The 25,598-nt window shown below is 40.0% G+C and overlaps 1 protein-coding gene across 3 annotated transcripts in view; it reads left to right on the plus strand.

Annotated features, from left to right (window-relative positions):
• Nucleotides 1-25,598, plus strand: part of LOC104055251 (tropomodulin-2) — a 35,160-nt gene that overhangs the window by 5,569 nt on the left and 3,993 nt on the right. For all 3 annotated transcript variants that reach the window (XM_054077772.1, XM_054077771.1, XM_054077770.1), the window contains exons 2-9: nt 3,403-3,611; nt 5,345-5,501; nt 17,284-17,406; nt 19,527-19,613; nt 22,191-22,321; nt 22,949-23,056; nt 23,325-23,468; nt 23,795-23,939. In XM_054077772.1, the coding sequence (XP_053933747.1) occupies nt 3,486-3,611; nt 5,345-5,501; nt 17,284-17,406; nt 19,527-19,613; nt 22,191-22,321; nt 22,949-23,056; nt 23,325-23,468; nt 23,795-23,939 (1,021 nt within the window). In that variant the 5' untranslated portion in view covers nt 3,403-3,485. The remainder of the gene's footprint in view (nt 1-3,402; nt 3,612-5,344; nt 5,502-17,283; nt 17,407-19,526; nt 19,614-22,190; nt 22,322-22,948; nt 23,057-23,324; nt 23,469-23,794; nt 23,940-25,598) is intronic.

Raw genomic sequence — 25,598 nt, forward strand, 5'->3', positions numbered from 1 at the left:
GTATTCTCATCTCTACAGGACCTCAGAGACATTATTTTTATCTAAGTATATAGCTTGTCCTTTAGAGAGGGTGAATGACTTGATGTGCCTTTGTAGCTTCCAGTCCTTAGGTGGTCCTACAGCTCAGGTTGTTCCAACACCTCTCAAGAAATCCAGGCTGATGCAAATGGCACCTCTCTGACATTAATTCAGCAGAGGACCTATTCCATCTCAGAAAGAAATTTACCTGTATCAGCAGTAGAAAATTACCACAGGACCGTAGTATCAGCAGAAACTACAGCCCACCTACTCCAGTCAACCCTTTCAGTAGTGTCTAAGGATTATAACCAAAAAGTACTATGGAACACATCAAAGTATAAGGAATTTGTAGCACAGCAGATGTTGACTTCATAGAGCAATAATGATTTGTTGCAGGCTGTCTAATAACACCCCTTTTGTCTTTGAAAACGTGTTTTGAATCCTGACGTTGACAGGCATGGGTGAAAGGCTGCCCCAAATAAGACAGAAGGATGTATTTATTTCCTTAGATGTAATCAGAGATAAAAATAGAGCAATGGAGTTTTTGAAGCTCACTGTGAAACATCTGTGCTCCACAAAGATTTAAAAGTAGCACATGGTTAGCAGAAATGCTATTTTTTGTAGTTCTGCACTATCCCAGATCGGCATAGATGTTACCTGCTGGGCATCTAGCAGCGTGCTTTGAGCCCAGGGTAAACTGCCATGCTTCATATTGAAACTAAATGGAAAAAACAAATGGGCTTTCTGCTCCTCTATTCCCCCTTATGCACTCTTCCTAGCAAGCTGGAAGGGAAACTCCATAGCCTTATCCACGGTCCCTCATTCTGCTTCCCTTAATGTCCCCAATGCACTCTAACATTCAACAGCACATTGCTTCTGCGATTAGATTGAACATCTCTCCACTGTGTGACGTCTGCTCAAAGTAACAGTAGCGAGGGGCTGTTGTTTACTTCTGATTGCTTTATTTTAACTGGATAATGATTGGACTGTGTTTCATCCAGTAATCATAATAAAGGAAGCCTAGTGGATATAATCTGTAAAAAGTAAACAGCAATATACACGCTGGGAAAAGTAAAATCACAATAAGAAGGGGCACAGACAGCATATGGCCCTGTTTACATACACAAAATTATCAGTATGAAATCCAATTAGGAAGGTGGAGATCATAATCACCACGTTAGACAGCAGTCTCTAAAGTATGTGAACTCAAGACTTCAGCATTTCCTTTCCAGACTGAATAAATTGTTAGATTTATCTCATTCCCTTAGTTTCTGATAATGTGATTGTGGTGAAAGGTCAGCAGAGAACATAAAAGCAGGGCATGAATGATAGGCATTTCAATGGAGCTTTTACGAGCCTGTAGGGCAGGGCACAAGCTCCAGAAAAGCTTTACTACTTACAAGGATTGCAGACAAAGAAATTCCCTGAACAATGTCTTTTGCTTTTGTGCAGTCACAGGAGAGCTCTGAAAGGGAAAATATCAAGGGAATTTTTATTACAAATGTATATGTGCAAGAAAAGCATGATTTCAGCCTCTTCCACGCATCACTAATCTAGCAAGGATTATACGACAGTGCTTCATGCCATGAGAGAAATCAGACTGATATGTCTTTAGTATCTGGGAGTGGCGCTGGTACATCCTGAACCTCAGCCAGGGAAACTGTTCTGTACTCTTCCTGGTTACTTTTCCAGCAATATTTAATTAACCTAACCTTGGGATTACATTTCTGTCTTTTCCAGAGATGCGATTAAACTCTAACAGAATAACCATTTAAACTGTTAAATAGAGTTTTAAAAAGCTCTAATTCCCTCAAAGAAGTTTTTTCAGCCCCGTTAATGACTGCTCGCTGAAATCTTAACACGTTTAATGAGTTTATCCAAAGAAACTTAGAGAAGGCATGTCTTAGTACAGAAATGTTGTGCTGCAGCTGAATTTGGTTTTACAGTTTAAACAAATATACTTACTTTTTAAATAAGGTGCTTTCATTATTTCATTATTTAAGAAGTTGTTTTGGTAACAGATTTTTTCAGTTAAACATACATAGAACTAATGTTGTCTTTAAGGACCAAGTACACTAAAAACATTAGCCCTTTTGGGCTTTTTTCCCCCAAAATATCTCTCAAGCACATCATATTTTCACCTGGATTTTGAATAAAAGAAAAATAAAGATCAGGCTACCAGCTCCTATGAAGAGCAACAGAACCCGCATGAATGCTTCTGATGAGTTGGGACCCGGCCAAGGGAAATCAGAGATAGGGTTGATACGTCAGCCAGATATAGGTGCCAGTTGGCCGGTTCCTATATCAACTATAAGTTTGAAATTTGTGAATGAATAACCTCAGCTGTAAAACGGCACAGCTGGCTGTGTCCTTTGGAGAGCTCTGGTGCTGCTGTAAGGAACCGGGCAGACTTGGGAGGGCCTGGAGCACAATTAAAGTCTTCAGTTAATGCTGTTTCTGATCACGCATTAATTCTCTTTCACTCCATCCATTTACGGGCAGATTGTGGCTCTAGAATTGGTTCTGGACAGAAAAAAAGAGCAAGTAAAGACAAAGAGTCCTTCATCATATGACAAATCATGTGACAATGACTGCTGTGGCTATGCAAATGACACTTTCTCATTACTGATCAATTGTGATTGTCCAACAAGGAACCACGTTCAGGTTTTAAATCTTAAAGAGTTTGTGGAATACTAAGTATTCCATATTTCTTTTTGTGACGGTGTTTTGAACACTTGCAGGTGACCCATTCAGCAGTCAAATTTAGAGATGATCTTTTAAGCTATAAGTAGCGTATCCCCACTGCAAGAATTGTTTTGAGGGTAAGTGCTATCATTTGTATCCAAAATTTTTGAAATAAGACTACCCACCAGCATACTTTAAAGCTGCTTAGGTAACCAGGATGTACTGAAGAGCCAGCTAAGATGATGTGGGGAACTTTCAGTCATCGGCAAAGCTGGGATAAGGTAGAACACCTCAAGGCATAACGTTTTGTTTCTTGTTTGGCAGAATTGGATTCTTTTCAGTGACTCTACCACTTTCTCTTGCCTTCAGCCAAAAGAATAAGTAGATACTGCTGTTTCGAAGCAAACTAAAAAAAAAAAAAAAAGTAGATTTATCTCTATGGAAAAGGATAAGTTGTCCATGTTTTTTTTCCTATGTATATCTCAAAGCTTCACTTTCCTGCTGTTCCCGTGAGGTTCCTAAGCGTGCTTTACCCTTCCCTGCTGCACAGGCAGCCCCAGTGCTTCCTACATCCCCTCCGCTGAGCCAGCACATCTGCTTTGTTTTCATTAATAAAGTGTAAATGTGACTGTTAGAAGGTGGGCTCTTTAAGACTATATCAGCTAAATGGAGATACTCATAATGCTTTATTTTTAACAGGGAGAGAAGCCACAAGAGGCTTAGTACTGCTGGATGGTTGAAATCTTGAACAGCAGCATCAGTCGAGCAGTGCAGCAGGAGCCATGTCTCTGCCTTTCCGAAAAGAGTTGGAGAAATATAAGAATATCAATGAAGATGAAATACTCAGCAAACTCTCAGAAGATGAATTGAAACAGCTAGAGAATGTTCTCGATGACCTTGATCCTGAGGTTGGTAATGGGGACCAGGGGAACATAGTTCTAAAGCTGCCTATTATAAATGCCACACACTGCACCATTTTATGTTTGTATTCTGTCACAGGAGAGGCAGCGTACTCTAAAGGACGAACAGCTCAGCTAGGGACGTTTTGCTTTTATCCCTCCTGTTATGTGCTGCTTGCTTTTGTACACATCCCCTTTCTCTATCCCTTGTCTATTTAGACACAAGCTTGTCTGCAATCTAAATCTTTAATCATGTTTGTACTGCAGCACGAGGAGAAGCTTTTTAGGGCTGCTATTTCTGAGCACATCAGAAAAACCAAAACAGACAAACATGATGTGTGTCTGTGAAGAGCACATCTTTGGAACTTTGAAATATGTTGACTATGTCATTCAGCACGGATATTTTTAGCTGAAGAGAATATATTTAGGCATGATTAAGAAAAATAAGAATCAGCTACACAACTGTTATTTGCTGGAAAGTGAGGATAATTTGGATAGAGACTCTCACAAAGAATTTAAAGATCTCAGGCCCGGGAGCCCAAACTGGGTCCTACAGTAATGAGGGTATAGTCACAAGCGTGCTCGTTGGGAATTCGGACTGTAACTACCCCAAAAGCTTCCAAACTGATGTAGGAATTCGAGAACTGGCAGGTAAACTGGCAGAGAACATCCATTCACTCTGGAGACAATTTGAAAAAAATCACAGTAATTTAAAGCTTCTGGTTTTATAGCACAAATTTATCTGGAAATTCACGGTAGCCTTTACTGTTCTCTCCTTCCATGCTGCCGCTTCCCTTTCTACTACCACTTCTACGGTGCATTTTCTGGTATTTTCAAGTATCTGGCGTCTTAAATAGAGACACAGAACATCAAACCAAACCAAAAATCAGGCCATGGTGCATCTGTAGTCAGGTAACATTTGTGCAGGAACTTTGTAGCGCTCCAGGCACATTTGTGCGGGCACAACTAAAGTGTCCTGTGACATGAGTTCACTGGATGCGCTCAGGATTAATTGGGTGGTTTTTACCGTGCGTGTTCTGGCTAGCGATGAAGTGTTCCTGCAGTACTCTGAGGGATCTTCAATATGTTGGTGTTACTTCATGTGCACTGCAAGGTCCATGTACCTGTGTTCCTTACTGGGACCTCCTGGATTGTATAGCCTTATGCATCATCCTATATTATGGGATGGAAACACAATCACATGGTCACACAGCTATATGTTTAAAATGGGGCTTCATCTGCTTGCTTTCTGCATCCTCTAAATAGCTGAAGTCCACATAATTCACCAATTGCCTTCCGTGCGTGCCATTCATTTCTGAAGGCCAAGAGACATCTCCATTAGAATGAAAGGAGTTTTCGAAAAAATGAAAAGAGAGAGAAAAATGGGAAGGAAAAACAGTAGAAGAAGAGAAGAACATCCTGGTCTATTTACTAGGACTGCATATTCTGTGGTTATAGTATGTGTAACACAAAGGGCTCTGATCTTGCTCAAGTCTTTGGTGCTGTGATTGTAAATATAGTTAATAAAAACATTAATCGGTAGTACAATCAGGATGCCTGGAAGATGTACTGGGTTTAGTGGTTATATTTCAGTAATGTGGGTTCTTGCTGTCCCCAAAGAGCATTATGTGAAGTAACATTCAAAGAATGGTTTCGCTTAGAAAACAATTACATTTAAATGAAATCTGGAACACTGTATGAAATGGCCTGATCTCCTTTACGCGCCTCCCTCCCTTTCACAGAACGCCTTGCTTCCAGCGGGATTTCGGCAAAAGGACCAGACCACTAAACAAGCCACGGGCCCTTTCGACAGAGAACGCCTGCTGTCGTACTTGGAGAAGCAAGCGCTTGAGCACAAAGACAGAGAAGACTTTGTACCGTATACAGGGGAAAAGAAAGGTACCTTCCATCTGCGTGTTGGTGTTGAGTAATGGACTGCCTGAGCACAGGCACCCACCACTGCCTGTCCTTTTTGTGGAACATGCTAAGACAACAGAGATGGAGGCTGTTTCTGTGCAGGGTGAAGCTCAGGAGTCAATTCTAGAGCAGTTGTAGCAGGTGATGATGAAGTGGTGGTTTTATCCGCTGCGAAGTGGTCTTCCTTGCTGCTCCGACTTTTAGTTATGCCCATTGGTGGGTGAGGGAACACAGGCGTGCCAGGCCAACGCAATCAACAGCTCCCAGATCAGAAAACACCTCTATTTGCAGTCAAGGATGGACAAGGGTGGCCTCACTAAATTCTCTAAGACTATTCGCACGTTAGGCTCATGCAAGGACACTGTACCGGGGGGCGTTTAGCAGGAAACGTATCAAATGCCTTTGCAAGGAGGTATTGCCTACAGTATTCTTAAGTTATAGCTCAGGGAATACACTTACAAAATATAAGCATTTTTCCACTTGTTTACTAGCACATCTGGCAAAGCTGTTCATGCCGACAGTATCTCTGCTTCCCCTTGTCCTACAGCTACAGGAAAAAAAGAGAAAAACAGGAAAACCTAATTCTATTCACTCAAACATTGGTAGGATAACCTTAGGGCAAGAACAGTCATATTTTTAAGCAAATAGTGTTCCTTTAACACCATTATCTCCTTTTCCTCATTTATATACAGTGAATAAAAATGCCTGCCTCAGGCCACCCCTTCATTCAAGAAGAATCTTGTCATGTCTGAGTCCGTTCCTGACCATCTAGTGAATTTTCCACTATTTCAATCAGACCTGCTTAAGGGAAAGCTAATATCTCAAGAAGGTCAAATGCAACTTTTTTTTTACTTTATGTATCGTTACCAAAGATATAAATTATTTGTGGGCCAAGAGTTGTTACTATCCTTGCATTCCTATTCTATGAAACAATGGTTTAATACAAATGAGCCATTTTTCAGCTCAATCTGATTGGTATGTTATTTTATCATGCAGCTTGTTCTTCAGCCTACTTTTTCTTCCATCATAACTTGTGCTTAGAGCTGTTCGCAAGGTTATCTCTGAGCCCACTGAAATGCAGTGACACTGCAGTGATCCTCTTGGTAGCAGGAGTGATCGAGTACTGTACGGAAAGGAAAACCATTTATTTTAGCATGGATTTGTTACCAATTGTTTCCCTTTTCCAGTCTTGCATACACCACTGTATTAAAGTGCTACAAGTTACGCCCTTAGTGACGGGATGAGTGGCAATGGGTATAAACTGGAGAGGGGCAGATTTAGACTGGACATGGGGAGGAATTTCTTCACCATGAGGGTGGTGAGGCCCTGGCCCAGGTTGCCCAGGGAAGCTGTGGCTGCCCCATCCCTGGAGGTGTTCCAGGCCAGGTTGGATGGGCCTTGGGCAGCCTGAGCCAGTGGGAGGTGTCCCTGCCCATGGCAGGGGGGGTGGAACTAAATGGTCTTTAAAGTCCCTTCCAACCCAAATTATGTTCTATGATTCTCCTTCTCGCAGATCTCTGCATATTTATACCAACACCTTCAGTGAGGTCTCACTTTACTGATATTTCATGACTAAGACTTTGCACTCTGCGCTGTAGCCACACCTCAGATATCCAGACATGCCTGATACATAAGTACACAAAAAACCCAGCGGTGCATGGAATCACGTATGGGACTGGCACTTGATCTGTGCAAAACTAGTCCCTCCATCGTCCCTGACAGTCCCATTTATTGTGTTTCAGTTATCTTGTGATGAAGCTAAAGCAGTATTTATTCCTGTATTTGCTTCCAGATGCCCTTAAAGTGCTTTTTAGTGCTGCTTATTAATTCTTGGTGTCTCTGGTGTGGAAATGCCACTGCTTTACAAACACAAGTAACCACACAGCAGTTTTCCCTCAGCACAGAGTGAATTCAGCCATGCTAGCATTTAAAGTTATTCTTATTTTGTTTTTCGGTGTGCTGTGATCATTTACTTCAAAATGATAATTTTAAGAATGATGATAATTACAACGTTGTGGCAGCATTTTAGTCTAAGGGAATTATTCCCTTAATTTCTCCTGTTCTTGTACACCAGTTTCTGACAAAATCCTCAGTATCAACTTTAGCAGATCAACTCAAATGAAAACAACTACATGTTCTGTGATTTTTGCAGTAATTTTACAATTCTAATCTAAACACAAAGAATTCTAAGTTTTCCTTTAATTCAAAGGCCAGATGCCATGAAAATACCCCTTTTTCTTCATTAATATTAGCAGTAACTGAATTAAGAGATCTGTACAGCTGATGCGTCCCAGTACCTTGAGAACTGAGAACTGGATGAACAGCACAGTGTCATTTTTGTGCTGCTTTAAGGGAACTGGCTTTGAGAAAGAATCTGTTTGTTTCAAGCTTGGTTGCATATTGGTATTTGAGTCTCTTCTGCTGCTTCTGGCTTGCTTGGCAGGATACCTCCCACCAGACTTCAAGCACGGGGCTTCTCTGCCTCCTTTTCTTGTTCTCCTTCCCCCTTCAGTGTACTGCAAAGACTGAGCTTTATAAAACATAGGATTGAGATCTCCATCTGCCAAATGTACTGAAATCTGCCTATGAATTGTATAATAATTCTGCTAATTGGGTGAATCTGGTGAAACATGATGAGTGTCACATAAAGGCCATGTGTGGCTGGCTCTGGATCAGAGAAGCCGTGCTTGTTAACTGCAGCTTTACTTATTTTGACGAGCTTGATTGAAGAGACAATAACAGAATGACTGTATTCAAATTTTAACAATTTGATTTTCAGTTACACTAAGATATTTTCTGTGCAAGGAAATAAAGCAGTCCTGCAAAGACATTTCCAAGATATGATGCTACATGCTAGATTTAAAGTCACTTTAATTAGAGAATAATTAGTATTCTTTCAAAGCTTGGTAATTAGTTCACGAAGAGTAATTTAGATTTCTAAAATGTGACCTAAAAGAAAATAAAGAAGACTATCTCTTGAGGAAAAGCTTATTCTTCACCTTCTACATATTGATGGTCTCTAAGGTGTATTTACGGATTGGTAAATATTTGCATTATATTATATAGATACCTGTTAAATGAATTCTTTACGTTGTAGCAGTGCTGTAATAGAGCTGTACTGTAAATAGCCCCCAATTAATTTTACATTATTTCTGCTAGTTAAAAATTAAGTTCAGTGGCAGATCCAAAGTACATCCAGTTGCGTATAATTAGAAAAGGGAGATGTTGATGTCAGGGTACCATTTGGTACTATTATCACCTGAGAATATTTGTGTGTCAGTAGGATTCAAATTTGTCAAGTGTTGTTAAAGCTTTTGTCACTGTTTTGTACTTTGATATTTTTCTACCACTGGGAAAGCATATTTGTTTCAAATTTAGGAAGTGGGATGCTCCTACCAAATGTTAATTGGCATTTCTTCCAGTTCCTATGTTTATCATGCAAAGTCGATACTTGAAAATTCAGTGATGAGCCAAAAAGAAGGTGGCATTTTAAATATCCTCCTTCCAGAACAGTTTGTGATACATCGTTATGGTTTATCTACTGTCTCCGCCTCTCCTTTTTCTGTGTTACAGTCTTGTTGTAGAGTTCTTGACCAAAAATCCATACCAAACAGCTGCTGAAGGAGAAAATTCAGTTACCTTTGTCGATCTCTGTATGCTGAAAACAACCATCAGGTTTTGCTTGTGCTAGAAAACAAGCCAAAACAATTTCCAGAGCTAATGGGATATTCAGAGTGGTTAAAACACAGGAAAAGTTAATATGAGCTCAAGGTGGGAAGCTGGTCATACAGGGAATTGTCTTGGTTTTGATTGTAATTGTGGTTTTGAGAGGTTGGAAATGTTTGGCAAAACCAATGGAACGTATGGTGTGCATTAGGGTTTTGGCCTTCTGCCATATTTCAGCTTGTTAATGTACTGCATTAATTGCTGTACAAAGAAAAAAGGTTTAAAGCCTGTATGGGATAGCTCTCAAATTTCAATGGGAACCCAAGTTTTGCTCTGAACCAGGACCAGAACAGTCACAGCCTGACTGCTGCACACCCGATGTGGCCACCAAGCTATTTTTTCAGACCACTTTACCCAACATCCTTCCTAACACAAGTCAGGGAATAACGCAGGGAAAGGTACTTAGTTTGAATGACCTCACGGCGAGCGTTTGCTCCCATTGTGGTATGCAGACAATCCAGTGGCTTTCAGGAACTGTTGTGCGTGCGACACGGCTGTTCGTCAACCGTTCTCACAGAGGGCTCATTACTAATGAGCAACGGAGGTATAGGGAGTTAGAGCGGATAACTGTAGCCATAGTAATTGGAAGTTTGCACGTGTTTACTTTATGTAGTTTTGGATTAGTTCCTGCTTAGAACAAATATTCCAGAAATCCTTATGTAGATCCTGATGAGCTACAGAAGTCACTTAGACTGACTCACTGCATTTAACACATCCAGCAGCAGCAGCCGGTTATCATACTTAGATCACTGTGAAGCCTTTTCTGTATCATTTTCAAGTTCATGAAAGGTCCGGAAATAAAAGGAAAAGGTGGAGAATGTATCAGGCAATGCGGGCACAAAATATTCAAGAGCAATGTTGATGCTGCATGGTTTCTGTTACTGATTGTGGTGTTTACATCTTATCTCAGTTAAGATCTGAGTACTACTGTAATACAGAGAGAAATCATTAGCAACGTTTCTGTTTCTGCTTTGTTGCAGTGATTCTTAACTGCATGATACTAATGAAACGTAATTGACAAACGCTCTGTTGTTGTGAAATATCATTAGGTATGAGAAGTTGGCCATGCCGTTTTTAATTGCTATAAGGATTGCTGTTGCAGCCCTTCACCGCTATCCCCCTTTTCTGTAAGGTCTTCCACTCCTTGCCAAACCATTTCATTTTGGATCTGATCCAGTTCTCATCAGAGTCATGGAAAAACTCCAGTGAATCAGGCTATTATCATTTGTGGCTGGAAAGGGAAGAGGAACATGCTTGCATGTGATTAAATCCTAACAGTTTTAGCCAACTGATAAAAGGGAATATGAAGAAAATAAGGATGATTAAACTAGAGAACTGTTGGCCAAGCCCTTGTTTTCAGTTGCTCTGGCAGAGACCATCTATCTTGCATGTTCTGCTGTGCCAAGCAGAGTATCAATATGCAGTGCTAGTAATAATGACAGTCATTTTCAGAAGGTCAGAGGATTAGAGTAGATGCTAATGAGTTCCAGTTCCACTTTCTCTAACAGACTTTATGTTAGGGTTTATTTTAGAGACATGCTGTTTTTCTTAGATTGACAAAGGCAGTCTTTTCACTCCCAAAGCTGAAATGTTTTGTTTAAATTTTTTTGCCACCTTCTTCCTGTCCTTTAAGGCTTAAATTTAGAACTAATGTTTGTCTCTTAAAGCACTGAAAGCGCTGCAGTTGCTGACAGTAGTGCCTCTGGCCAGTGCCTTTCACTGCTTGCTTTTGTAAGGCCCTGTTTTAGTTCCTTCTGACTTTGCCAAACTTGCACAGTTCACACTGAAATTTCCCATGCTGAGAGTCTGCCTCGGGCTGAATTTTTGGAAAGTGTCAGCAAAAAGGACTCAGCTGTTTCCAAGAACAAGATTAGGAGAAAACACATTGTTTTAGCCATCTAAAGTAAATTTTTCCAGCTGTGTTTTTTATGAGCTACAGTTCCTCCATGCTTTGAAGAGGGGTCTTGAAATGTATGCCCTCTGCAGTGCCTGGGGAGATACATTTGAATTTGGCATCTTCAAAACACTGTACTTTCTTGTACATCCAGTTTGTTATAGCTTTCTCCAAACATTCCCCCTGCAGTTGGTGTTAGATCTGTCCTCGGAGGTTCTGCCGGCGTGTGCAGGCAGCACGTGTCCAGAGGCACCAGCTGGAGGCTGTGGGCTGTGCAGGATGCTTTTGGAAGTTGCTCATCTGAGAGGTCACTGTCACGCCACAATCAAGGGCAGGGAGACTCTCCTGCTCTGGCAATGCTCCCCTCCCTTTGGAAGGGCATTCTGAAGGAGGAAAAAAAATAGTACACAGCCAGCAGAGAGAACAGTGCAGAGAGGCTGAGTGATTGTTTGTTTGAGGAGCTTTATGTTCAGGATGAAGGACTAGATGTGGCAGCTGTGGGGAAAGGAGCTGCAGAAGAGAGCAGTGGTAGGACAGAGAGGGCAAAGAGGTGGTGGGAAGCATCAAGATTCAAAGAGGAGGAGGACCAGGAGACGGGATGAGGAAGGCATGGAGGACAATGTGTAAAGGAACAGAGAAGGATTTAGACTAGACATAAGGAAGAATTTCTTTATTATGAGAGTGGTGAGTCCCTGGCCCAGGCTGCCCAGGGAAGCTGTGGCTGCCCCATCCCTGGAGGGGTTCCAGGCCAGGTTGGATGGGCCTTGGGCAGCCTGAGCCAGTGGGAGGTGTCCCTGCCCATCGTAGGGGGGATGGAGCTGGATGATCTTTAAGGTCCCTTCCAACCCAAACTATTCTATCATTCTATGATATGCAAGATGGGAGAAAAGAGGCCAGAGGGGAACATAACTAGTGTGGCATTTAGCTTTGCCTAAGTTTCAGGGTTTTTTGATACCCTTGAGAACATGAAGCCCGGCAGCAGATTGACTCTTTTCCTCCTCTGCTTTCATTCCACGCCAGACATAAGAGCTTTCTGCTGCCGTTGGTGAAGCAGGTTAATCCAGGTGGCAATCTAGTGGACTGCTGTAGGACTACAGGGATCCTGACTGTTGTGATAATCTATTTGAGTGTCTCGTGAAATTCTGGGCTTCCTTCTGTTTCAAAGATTATAGGTTGTGTTTTGTTTATTTTCATTTGAGAAGGTGTACTTTTCAGAAGAATTCTTTAAAAGGTACCACTAAAGTGGTAGAATCACAGCACACTCAGTCAAAGCCAAAGATGCTTTTGCAATTTAACTTCACTCTTTGTGTATATGCACAATAGATTTAATAACTTTGGAAAGCTTAACTTTGCAACCTTCCTTTTCCATTATCATAATTTTTAAGGAATAGAATATGCAGACAGTAATCCAAGAGTAATTACGATACTGCATTTTTATTACTGCTAGCTTTCAGCTCCACACTTATTTGAACTTGGCCTGTTTTCTTCTTCATAATACAAATTTATTCCTGGTAAGACCTAATTTAGTTGCATTTTCATAGAACCCCATAAAGGAGATTAAGGAAGCCTCAAAAGGAAAGAATAGTGCAAAATGGAAAAAGTGAATCAGGTGCCTGTGATTTACACAAGGCAGATTTCCAAGATTATTGAATTTCACTCCTAAGGTCAGTGTAGCATTCTGTAACTGAGAATAAACAGGCGCTCGCTGTAGTCAGTGATTCACTGAAAAGTAAGAAGTAATAAGTGTAACCAGATTTTTTCTTGGAAATACGGTGGTGTAAACTACAGTTTATAGGCAAACAAAGTACATTATTGTTTTACAGTCAGGGCAGAAAATACGTTTGTATTTAAAATTAAGTAACTATCCTTAATAAAACTGATTTTAAATAGAAGGATGTTTTTAAAGCTAGTATAAAATAGCTTATTTCCCATTGCTCTGTGATTTGTTGATTTTTGGCTTGTACAATTTTGGCTTGTACAAGACATGAATAAATACTAAGTATTTGTACTAAATAAAAATGGTGGCGATTTATAGTTATTCACAAAACTCTAATGATGTAAGAAGGAAAAGAGAGAAGACATACCAGAAATGATGTTCTGAATGCTGTAAACTCTAAATGAAAGTGAAATCCTCAAAATGTTTTTTAGATCGGATACACAAATAAAATCCTGCAAACTGTGGTATTCAAATCCCATTTTTTTCCCTTGTATAATACTAAACAAATAAACTACTTGAAGTTCCCTGCTGAATTAATACACTGTCTATAGATGTGCATATTCGGTTATGTAGGTGACTGTTACCGTACAGGGAGATGGAGGTAGGGATGTGTCTCATTTCCTTGCTTTGACATTGCTTTTATGGCAGGATTTGCATAACACGGGAAGTTTGAAACCAAGCGGCAATACTACGTCTATCGCTTTATGACTATACCCAGTGTATTCCTTTTTTTTCCATAGAATTTGTTTTCCTTTTATCTCAGCCTGCATTTCTATGTCTCTCTGTAGTCCTTTGTTCTGAATCCTTCTTTCTGGTTTTCAATGGATTTTTTCCCTGAACCTCTTTTGAGCAAAACATCAACCATATCACATTTCAGTGTGAACAGAAGTTTTGCAGTGTGTGAAGAGGAGTAGGTCTGCTGCTAAACTGAGCCAGGACAAATCTCTACTCACTGTGCTCACAGTCAGAAAGTCCCCTGGGTTATAATAAACCACCTCAGTCATCATCTAGGTCACCCCAGGCACTTTTATTCCATTTTGACACAAAGAAAGGAAGAATTGTATAGATTTACACTTAAAATTTCATGTTGAAAAAAAGCCACTTTGAATTCCAGACATTTTGGATTTCCGTGTATGTGTGAAAGTAAAATTATATTTTAATGCTTACTATTTTTTTTACTGGAATTGAATTTAGTTTTGCAGTTGAACACAAGAATATATAATATTCGTATATGAATGTGGTTCTCTTAGTGTTATTAATACTGGTGTAGCTCAAGCATGATATGTGTAATCACAGCTTTTCTCACTGTGTTTTTCATTGGTAGAAAGATAAGCTATTACTATTAAGATTTAGCACAGAATATTAGCATATTCTGGAGGCAAAATGTAATATAGATAGTATTAATTATACCACATGGAATGTTACAATAAAGTAGCTTCTAAAATACAACATGAATATAAAGAACATCAAAAGCAGCAGCTTTTCTTCATAAATCTCACTTTAAAACAATAAAACAATACTATTCTCCCAAGGCTTTTTCCAAATAATAAATTCTAAATTTAAGCTGGACCACTGAAACAAGCAATCCACAACGCATATTTTATTTTGTCAGCAAATTCCATGATGGCACCGTGTAATGAATTTATAGAGTACAGATGTGGGACTAGGAGGGACCTCTTGAATCTTTAAATTCTGTCCTTAAAATAATGAAGGAAAACTGGTTGACAGCTTATAAACTCAGTTCTGTTGGTGGTGGACAGGTAATGAATTGCTAATAACATGCTCTTCTAACCTCTATCTGCTGTGTTACATCATCTCTGCTCAGTGGGATAATGCAAAAGAATGTTCTTGTCTAGATAGCAGAAAAAAAGCATATTTTTAAAACTCCACTGGGTGCCAGCAAGGCCCACATATATTAAAGATATGTATTACCATCTTTGACATGACCTTGTCCCTTTAAATATTTCATATAACCAGTAATAGAATTTTTTCCTAAAACAATTGCCAAGAGTGCTTTAAACGAAACTATCATTGGGAGTCATATACACATTTTAAAAGATTTGGGCTGCCATCCAAGAATTACGTATGCCTGAAACAAATGCTTAAAAAATTGTATTCCTACATATGTGAGCTGCACCGAAAAAATATGAGCCTGTACTGGTTTCCATTACCCCTCGATTTCTTGCTACACAAGGCACTTGTTCTACCCACATCCAAAGTCCACAGAGAAGGACTAACACTAATACATATGGTGTCCAGTTTCCACGAGACTGAAGGTCCTGTGTCCACTTACAATATTATGTGTGAACGTCTAGACTCCGTCGGTGTTTGTTAACCGCCTGGCTGGGCTTTGGGTCCGCAAGGAATCACATATTGTGTGATGCTTCATTTGAGCTATGGCTCTGTGGAGCGGAGCTGTTAGGGGATAGTCTTAACTGTTGGGATAACGATAAGTAGGATTCCCTCGTGATCTCAAACAGCCTACTGATTACTTGAAAATAATGCTGAGCCACCAGTGTTCTGAAAGGAAAATATTTTGTGGGCAATACTCCTCGCTATTGATTGGTTACACAGATATTCTGAGTAATTTTGGTCTTCTAGCTTCCAACATAGGCATGATTGCTTCTCCTTATGTGTTATCCTTAACGGCCAAGCTGGCATCAAGTCTGGTCTTGGTCAGTGGTGTCTAAAAGCTGCCATCCAACACTTCCAATTAGGTGATAGCACAGGGACAGTCTGAAACCTTAGCACCTCTGCTGTTATGAAATCTGGAGAGCATGACTAGTCACTCTTCACAGAGTATTTCTCCCCCGAGATTTCCCCTTGACGTTTGTTTGATGTTGCTGGTGGCTGTCTCTGATTCATGTCACCCAATGCACGGTGAAAGTGAAAATTATTCTCACCTTTGGCCCACAAAAGCTTTTATCTTCTAGACGCCTCTTCTTAAAAAATGACTGACTTAAAATATTACATGAAAAATGAATCATAATATGATAATACTTTCTCTTTTTACATAACCCTCTGTCCAGTTTTGTACTTGGAAGTTATTTAGCCTTAGTGCAAATATCTCTAGGGTAAATAATTCAAATCCTGTATCAGTAAACCTTGCCAATGTGTCAGAAATTTCCATTAATTTATTTTCTTAGCCTACTCAGTGATCTCAGTCATGGAAGCTGATGATATAGAAATTGCAGTAGACAAACTTGTCTGAAAGAGATAAATGAATTGGGTAGTGTCTACATGAAACTGATACTTTGGACCATAATCGGAAAAAATTAAATCACAGAAGGATGCCATGTCGAAACACCAGAGGCAAAGCGTCTGTAATTGAACACCAGATATCAGAACTGTAGTTATAAATGGTAACAAAATAACACCACTGAGACAGTTTAAATTAATGAGACTTTTCAGAAAGCCACACAATGTGCTTCAAGCATTACATCTGGAATGTACCAATAAGATAATTTGAAGTTGACAGTGGGCCAAAGCCACCTGCATCCAAAGGTCATCACAGCTTCATGACAATGAGATTAAAGCCTGCTTAAGAAATAGTTGTTACAGACAAGGTGAGGGGAAACGCTCTGCAGTGGATCATGGCAATTCACAGAATTCTCAAAGCAATGACGCCGTTTGTGTCATGTGGCATCATCTAATGTTTTACTGACTGTACGGGTTTGGTACATGACAGTGTTGAGTGGGAGAAAGCCCCCAGCCCTGCTGGCGACTAAAGCGCAGACCCAACTCTAATCTAAAGGGCCTCTCTCCCAGAATTCACAGCTACATCATCACCCTAATGATGCGGTTAACTGTAACGGCAGGCTGAAGACGCCGTCTGAATTGTTGTGTTGTTTCTGGATTTATCCTACAGTTTTCTCATTAACAGCAGATGGGCTGATGATATCAGTCTTGGGGGAATATCTCATGGAAAGACACACCTGCTAACCTCAGTGGAACAGCTGTATAGAAGCAGAGACAAATAGGTCAGGAGTCTTTCTTGGGGAACATGTGGTTCAGTTCAGTTCAGACTTTTCAGGCTCTTGCGTGGAATTTGGTAGACGGAAAGGTTCTTGCAGTAGGATGGTTGTAACTGCTTCTGGTGTCTCATTTAAATATGGTTTGAGCTTTTTGTGTAGACCTGTTTCTGCCTTCTTCTGAAGGTCACAGGAACTCCAGAAAAATCCCAGCTGTTACTACTCCTTGGGATTTATTTTAGGAAATTTGCTTCCATATTAACAAGAACAGAAGTCTGCACCTTTTATTTTTGGACTCTAATTTAAAGATCCTAGCATGGAGTATACGTAGCATCGAATAAGAAAGATGAAAACATACACTTGATATATTTCCCAGCAGATCTATTCCTCTCCTGCCAGGAGGCAGACAGTTGTTCCTCTAAGTCATTACTCACTTTGGCTTTTTTCTTCTTTCAGGAAAAATATTTATCCCGAAAGAAAAGCCCATAGAAACCCATACAGAAGAGAAAGTGACCCTGGATCCAGAACTAGAAGAAGCCTTGGCCAGCGCTTCAGATACTGAGCTCTATGACCTTGCAGGTTAGATAATATATGGGTATAATCCCCCTACATGTCCAGTACTTCTCTGCCTAGATGAGGACTGTCTCGTCTCTCCAGTACTGCTGTTTCACTATACAGACAAGTGGGCAGCCTGTGGGCCACGCATTGCCCATGAGGACTTCAAGCATGCATTTTCGGCTTGCCTCATCTACTTCTAATTGATGTGGCAGGCAAGGGGAAAAGATGATCCAGCTAACATTACTGGAGGAAAGGAAGCATAGATGGTAGACTGCAGGCTAGAGTGTTTGCATTGCAGTGGAGACCACTGATCTTACTGCATCCATGTTGTTTATAGCATACTATTGCTACCCCTCTCAACTCTGACATCTCAAACGGTAGGAGGAAGTGGTTAGAGAATGCAGTGGATGAAGATCCTGCATCCAGGGCGAAATTTGGAATCTAATCCCTTGAATCAGAAAATTGGTTGCCATCTGATTAGACCTGGCTATCTTCACTTTTAATTCTTTTCTTTTAATCCAGAGTATAACCTCGTGTTCTGGAGAGTGCACAAGGGAAATAATTTTAACATGTATCTGCTTGCCTAAGAAACATTTGAACCTATAGTAAAACAAAGAACAATCTGTAGTTCTTGAGCTACCTGAGACTTTCAAGCAATTTCTATCATGGGTATATCACATGTTTATTATGGTAAAAGATTGTAATCTGAATTCTTAATTTGGGAAGATGCAAACTAGCCAGAGCTGGTGTGGTTAATGTCAATGGGTCATCTTAAGACCCTACTGAACCTAGTGTCAAGACATCCCTATGGAACCATTGACATCTTCTGCCTTTTCCACCCACTTCAGAGTGAATCCTATCCTTTCCTGGGCCTTTAGTCTATCAAGAAATTCTGGTGGAAGACAATTTTTTGGTTTTCATTAGGAAAATCTAAATGAAATATTTCAACATATTAGATTAATCAGAATCTGGCTTAAATCAAAATTAAAATCAAAACTCTTGTAGATACTACGCAACCCTATTGAAGGATGTATAGAGTATCTTCTATACTTCTTGGCTACACCCCACATTTCTAGATGCATTAGCCTTGGCTCTGAGTGAAGTGTGATGTATCACAGAAATCACAGCTAGCACTTCTCGGGAAGCTCACTGAATAAAGTTCCAAGTCTTGCTCTGCCCTGGTCAGTGCTCAGCCATTCATGACAGAATTTGTATGTATCAAAGTCTAATGAAAAACAGCAAATAGCACAATTACTGCTGACAGTTCTGAAAGTAGTCTCTAACAGCAACTAAAGAGAAATTTGATTACAGAACAAAGACCATTTTCCATAAGAAAAACCTGATGATAAAGTAGATATCTACATTAAGTTAATAACTTTTATTTCATGCATGATTTTATAAAGTCCAAGTAGTTTATGGGAGAAAGACCAGCAAACACTGCACAGCTTATTCGCTGACACTATGGCAGTTCATTTGCACAAAAGATAACTTTGTCGGCAGCTTCTTTTACAGAGTTTTGGTTTCTTTTGTCATTTCTCTGATAATAGTTTATATCCTCACTATTTACTTTGAAGTCCAGGAGTATATTATTTTTTATACCTAAGCACATTAGCATCCATATGCTTCTATAGGAAACCCCAGTGTGAATGTCTGTTTATTAAGCTAACTACACATACAGTCTAATTTTTCTTGGATATGCCAAATAATACAACAATGCAATGACAGGTTCAGGTTGTATATTGGGGGAGAAATCATTAGGAATGTAGTGCTGAAACAAGTTACCCGAAGAGATTGTGGGATTTCCATCCCTGGCTGTTCTCAGGTTCCAGCTAGATAAAGCCATGGCTGACCTGGTTAATGTTGGCAACACTCCTGCTTGACGGGGACGCTGGACAAGCTGACCCGCAGTGGTTCCTTCCAGCTGGCATTTCTGTGATGTGCATACTACATTGACTCAGTTGTTCAAAAACTTCTACTAAGAGTGTCTGTATCTCCAGTATTTGGTCCCTACAAACAAGCATGTTTCAGAGTTAACATTTTATAAAGGGGGTTTTGTTTGGGGATCTAACCTAGATATTTTTCTGCAGTTGTTGTTCCTGCCAATAACATTGTATCCTCTTGCTGGTATTTACATATTTCAGCTGTTCTTGGAGTGCACAACATGGTCAACAACCCAAAATTTGATGAAGGAGGAGCCCACAGTAAGGATGGAAAAGGAACCGTGAGAAGTAAGAAAGCAGATTTGTGGGCTGTGTGTCGTCTTTAGGGACTTGTACACCTATAGGATGGGTGCATTGCTCTAATTTAGTGTAAAGTAACTGGGCCTTACCTTGACTGATCTAATTAATCATGAAGGGGAGCTCTTAAAGTAAATAGAATCTTAAAATTCATTATCTTTAATTACTATGCAAATAAATCATTCCTAAGGAACTTTGTTTTCCTAGAGAGCAATATCTGGCTCCGCAGAGGTGCTTGAAAGGATGAGAGTATTTAAGAAGCCAAGACATAAATATATTCATTCCAGAACATAAAGTAGTAACTTGTAGCTAAGAGGTGGCCACAGCACAGGTCAGGCTATCTCACCCCAAAATGGGGCTCGAACATGGCAGAATCCCTGGCAAAGTCACATCTGTGATCGGAGTTTCATCAAGTTGCGTTCACAGGGGGGCAAAGACCGCATGAATGTGCTCCTGCCCTGGCTACTTACTCTAATTTACTACCTCCACCTTAGTCCTGTGGCAGCATGTTTAAACTTTTCTATTATATGGCTCCTTAGGTACATGGGAAGTGTAATCATTCAGGAAATCCCCCAGCAGAAACATCTATAGTTACTGAAAATAAACTTAAAAATGTTTGCACTAAATAAACAGACCTTTGGTGAATCAAGTCAGCAGCTGACAAGAGGCTGGATGGGGGGAGAAATGCGTACATCTGAATCCAAATTTTTATTGAGAGCTGCCAAGCCTCGATCCAGAACTCATCACCTCCAGGCTCTAGGATATCAAGTGAATTAAATTTTGCTTTTTAAGTCAAAATTATTAAATGTTTTTTTCTAGGGAATCAATATTAAAGAAATATTTTTTCTTCTTGTAAGGCCATAAAAGCAGCAGCTGTCTTTACCAAGGACTTCATTTCCGTCCTTCTTTACTAAAGAGGAGGTGGAAAAGTAGACAGGACACCGTGTTACTTAATTTTTCTCAGGACTAAGACTGCTCTGCAAGCCTCTCCAGTGGGGCCTGTGAGAGCTGCCGTGTATGTCATAACAGGCAACTGCATGCATTACTAATCCACATAGATTTCAGATTATTTTTGTTGTACTAAGTCAAAATGTCAGCTATGTGAGTCAGCTAAACTATGCTCCAATCACGAACTTAAGACCCAGAAAATCACCATCAGAACGCTTTATTCTTTGGTCCAAAAGCAATACCTTTCCTTAGCCAAGTGAAATACTTCAGCAAAAGAAAGAGACATCTCAAAAGATGCCCATCAGTGTGGCAAACAGCACCATTATTAAAGAAACAAGATAAAACTCATGGAAATCAAAAAGAAGTAGAAAGGGAAAAATACTGAGTACATTGGGATGTCTAACCTGAGAGCAGGTTTAAGTCTCTCCTCAGCTCGCAGCTTGCAGGATGTTGCCACAAATGCTTTGCTGCTTTTTGTTTACTTTCCATCCTCACATCCAAGATGGAGTGAATTCTCTGTATGCGTTTTACCAGTAGTTCTCAATTTCCTACTCTCTAGGAAGGCTGGAGTGTTATTCAGGCACATGTGAGGGCTCTTAGAGAATTAGTCAATAAAAAAGTTCAGGGCAAAAGGGAGACAGAGTGAAAACCAGCTTAAGGTTTGTGTGACTTCATTTCCACTAGAAGTATGAGTCCTAAAAACTATTTTTCTTTTGGCCCATGATGATGGCATGAACTTTGCCCATTGCACTGAACAGAAATACGTAGACCATTGAGACTTGAGCACAAGTCTTCAAAATAACTCCCTGTCTGTGACATAAAATAAAAGGGTTTAAACATACTTGTGGTCAGTAACGTATTCCCTTCTTTCCTCTACCGGCTTGGGTGGTCAGGGATTATAAATTTATCTCCACAACTATATGTGTGGGAATTAGAAGTACTAATTGTGTTCGAAGCTATGGTTTTTATGCATCTCACAATATTTATAGCTTATAGCTGCCAACATTAAAAACTATCTCTTTGAGCATGAATGTTCAAAGACTTCATAAATCTTAGCGTTGGTAAACAGACTTGCTTTTCCTGGTTTGATAGCTTTATTATTTAGAAAGAGCAGATGTTGCAGTTTTATAAGAGGTAATTGAGTTTATAGTGAGGCGGATAGCATCATCCTAGAGAAGGAAACGGAGAGGCCTCCAGATCACATTCCTTTATGTTAGCACAGTCTTTATACAAAGATTTAATGTCATTTTCTCACTAACATAACGGTCAAGTTCAGAGCACATCTTCCTTTACAGGTGTTAAACAAAGGACAAAACAGCCCTTGCAGTATATTATGTTCTGTGCAATACTGTTTAAAGCTGCTTTGGGACTTCTGTACAGAAAGGACGCATTTGCCCGTGAGGATACTGCCTGGCTGCTGTGACCTCAGCCTCCACTGACAAAAGGTGCAAAGGACATGATAGGAATAACAGGACCAAATCTCCTGTTTCTAAGTTTTATGGTTCATCTGAACCCTTTCTTGAATGCTACAGTACAAACCTAGATGGGAATTGAAAGGCCAGACTGTTATTGATGATGTCTGTTCCTCACATCAACAGTTCATGAGATCTTGTGTTGCAGATGTCGTAAAAGGAGAGAAGGTCAAGCCCATCTTTGAGGAGCCACCTAATCCAACCAATGTGGAAGCAAGTTTACAAAGGATAAAAGCAAATGATCCTAGTCTCATAGAAGTTAATCTCAACAACATAAAGGTAGATGCTGTGGTTTTCTTTATGTCATCATAGGAGAGTTTATTCAAGTATATCCAAAGCCCTTGCCTTTTATCTTTAAATTTTATCTCTTTCTACTGTTCAGGAAAAGCAGGACACACAGGAAAGAGGTGTGGAGGTTGCTGTTGTAGAGACTCCAAGGTCATCAATGCTTGATATTGAATTAGATGCCAACTAGAAGTCCAAAGGGGGGGACTCTCTCTGGCTGCCTTTCTTTAGGAGACTGTAAAGCAACATATCTCATGTGTAATATGTAATCATCAGCAGCCAAATTCAGTTGCAAAAAACCCACATGCAAATAGAGGAAGAGCTGGCATGTGGAGGTTGAAAAACTGGCAGCAAAATAGGAAAGTAACTCAGAGATGGGTCACGTGCTCATGTTGGCCTGACCCAATTAAAGGCAGTGCTGACATCGCATCCTAGTGCAGACCTCCTCAGGTCTCTGTAGGCCACTATAAGCAGAAGATGCTTTGTCCATTCTGAGATACATTTAAAATGCTTAAATTGCATAGACTGTGGCTATTAATCGCGCAGTTTGATAATAATTAAAATCAGCATCTAGCGATGTGACTGGCTTTCCTAATTACTGGATTTATCTTCTTAATGTAGAATATTCCTATTCCAACACTGAAAGAATTTGCAAAAGCTTTGGAAAGCAACACACATGTGAAGACGTTCAGCCTTGCAGCCACTCGAAGCAATGACCCTGTAGCTATTGTAAGTTTAAACACTGTTTGGAAAAATAACACAACAGTTTTTAAATAGGTCTGTGTCTGCTTTAGAATGCATTCTTCATTTTCCCTCACAGAATTTCCCTGTAACTATGCAAAGCAGAATTGTAATTTCTTCTGATCTACCTCCATGTTCTTCTAAGCCTATTTATGTTTTATATCTTTGTAGGTACTAAGCTATGTTTCACAAATTCCCAGCTATTCCCTGAAATTCTCAAGATGTTATTTCATATTCCTTCTTTTTGACCCCTCAGGCATTTGCAGAGATGTTGAAAGTGAACAAAACGCTGAAGAGTCTGAATGTAGAATCCAACTTCATCACTGGGACGGGTATTTTGGCATTGATTGATGCACTGAAACAGAATGAATCCCTGACAGAGATTAAAATTGACAACCAGGTAAAGAGAGACCTCTGAGTGAGTCCACTTATGTTTCCCTTCTGTATGGATACATAGAGGGTTCTCCTAGAAAGCTCTGGCAAAGTCAAGGCTGCCTCTGTGGCTCAGTCATTCTGCAGATCATGTCCCATGCCCATGCAACCAAACAGTAGAAAACTTCTAATTAAAACTAGTCAAAGCCAAATACAAAACCCAGAGTAAAATCATCAGGGCTGGGATTCTCTTTGTAGTTGCAGCATGATGCTGAAATAGAACCACTTATTTCTCTCTCATATGAAAAAATAAATTTCTTTTCTTTTGGGGACGCTTCACCACGCCACCAACAGAGGCAGCAGCTTGGGACAGCTGTAGAGATGGAGATTGCCAAGATGCTGGAGGAGAACTTCAGGATTCTCAAGTTTGGTTACCAGTTCACAAAGCAAGGTCCGAGAACCAGGGTAGCAGCAGCTATCACTAAAAACAATGATCTGGGTAAGATACTACTACATTATTCATCATTTGCTTGTGCGACTGAAGCCCTAACCCTCCTAGACACAACTCTTCCTGTCTGTACATAAGATTGAATTTTAACTCCATAACATTCAATCTATTTGTGAGGGGCAAAGCACAGCTCCACAGACTCTAGAGTAGACAACAGCAAAGATCTTTTTGTGACTAGAAGCCATTATTCTCCTTCTCCCACTCCTTCTGGGGAAGGCAGTTACTTCAGCCTTTTCCATACAGCACCCTGGATTTCCTGCTGCCTTATCAACTATTCTGGCCAGTGAGTAGAGAGTCAAACTCATCCTGTTTTGGACACAGAAGTCCTCAATTCTTTGCTCTGCCCATGACAGACCAAGCCCATCCAACCAAGGGAATGAAAAAGACTTCCCTGCTGGCGTGACCAAGTACAGGCAAAGGCAATAAAGCTTTGCCAGTTTTACCTGATGCTCTGCCGTGTGGTCTCAGTACACAGAATAAGGAGGAGGGTGGGGGTGGTTTACAGTAAGAAGGAAAAAAATCCCAAGAAGATTAACTATGTGTTTTTAATCAATTCTACTTCAAAGAGGGGTGTCAAACCATGATGCCTTTGCTGGTTTCAGCTTGGGTTTCTCTCTGTGAAAAGTAAGATAGTAGCTGAGTTAGAACTTATCTTTTTTTTTTTGCAATTTTAGTTTTTAGCAGTACCTAAGCATTCCAATGATGTAGTATTGATCCTGAAACTGTTAGTGTCCTGGAATGGCATTAGAAACATCCCACCACCCAAGAGAAAAAGACCTTTTTCCCCACTATTTATATGTCCTATACCTAATCTTCATTTCCCTGCTTTTCTATCGTATGGTTCTGTTCAAGATATAGTAGGAAAGAATACCTAAAAGAATTCAATAAAATGAAATAAATGAAGCAGCAAAACACTGAAGGTAGACATAAATGACTGATGTTACACCATAGGCTTTAGAACAATGCAGTCTGTTTGCCAAGAAAGCACTACGGAACAAACCTCCTGATACTAAAGTAATGGGATGTTTGTAGTAGTATATTGTTTCTATTGACTTTCTGTAGTGAAAAGCATTCATTCATCCAGTTTTTCTGCTTTTGTTCTGTGCTTCAGCAGTTCGAGATCAGAAATGGGACATGACAGTATGATGTAACGCCAAATTTCCTATCACATGAATAGAACCTCAGTAATCTTAACTGGCCACGTTAGAGAAGACTCAATGCATTTTTGTTAGGGTGTGGAGTAGTAAATGCTGCCCAAGTAGACTTGCTGTGTATCAGGCTGTAATGTATCCCAAGTCCTGTAAAAATTCGCATGGAGCTGCTTGTCAGAATAATCCTGCCCATAACACAAAGCTCATCACTCTCTGCTTTGCCAAGTAGCAATTTCAACCTACTTGATTTCTAGTGAGAATCCAAAGTTAATTAACCTGCTGTCAGATGGTTGATGCAATCAGAGTATGTGAAGTTTAAATGGGTAATTTAAGGTCCGATATGATATTTTCCTTCTTGCCAGTACTCACTGATATCAGTACTTTACAGCACTTCCGATTATTTTCTATGATTATTGCTTACCTGTGATATACACTTATGCAATTACAAAAGTTATTGATTTTTGATGCCTAATTCTTAAATAATCCAGAGCACTGCCAT

This window comes from Cuculus canorus, chromosome 12 (genome assembly GCF_017976375.1).
Source record: "Cuculus canorus isolate bCucCan1 chromosome 12, bCucCan1.pri, whole genome shotgun sequence".
Classification (NCBI taxonomy): Eukaryota; Metazoa; Chordata; class Aves; order Cuculiformes; family Cuculidae; genus Cuculus; species Cuculus canorus.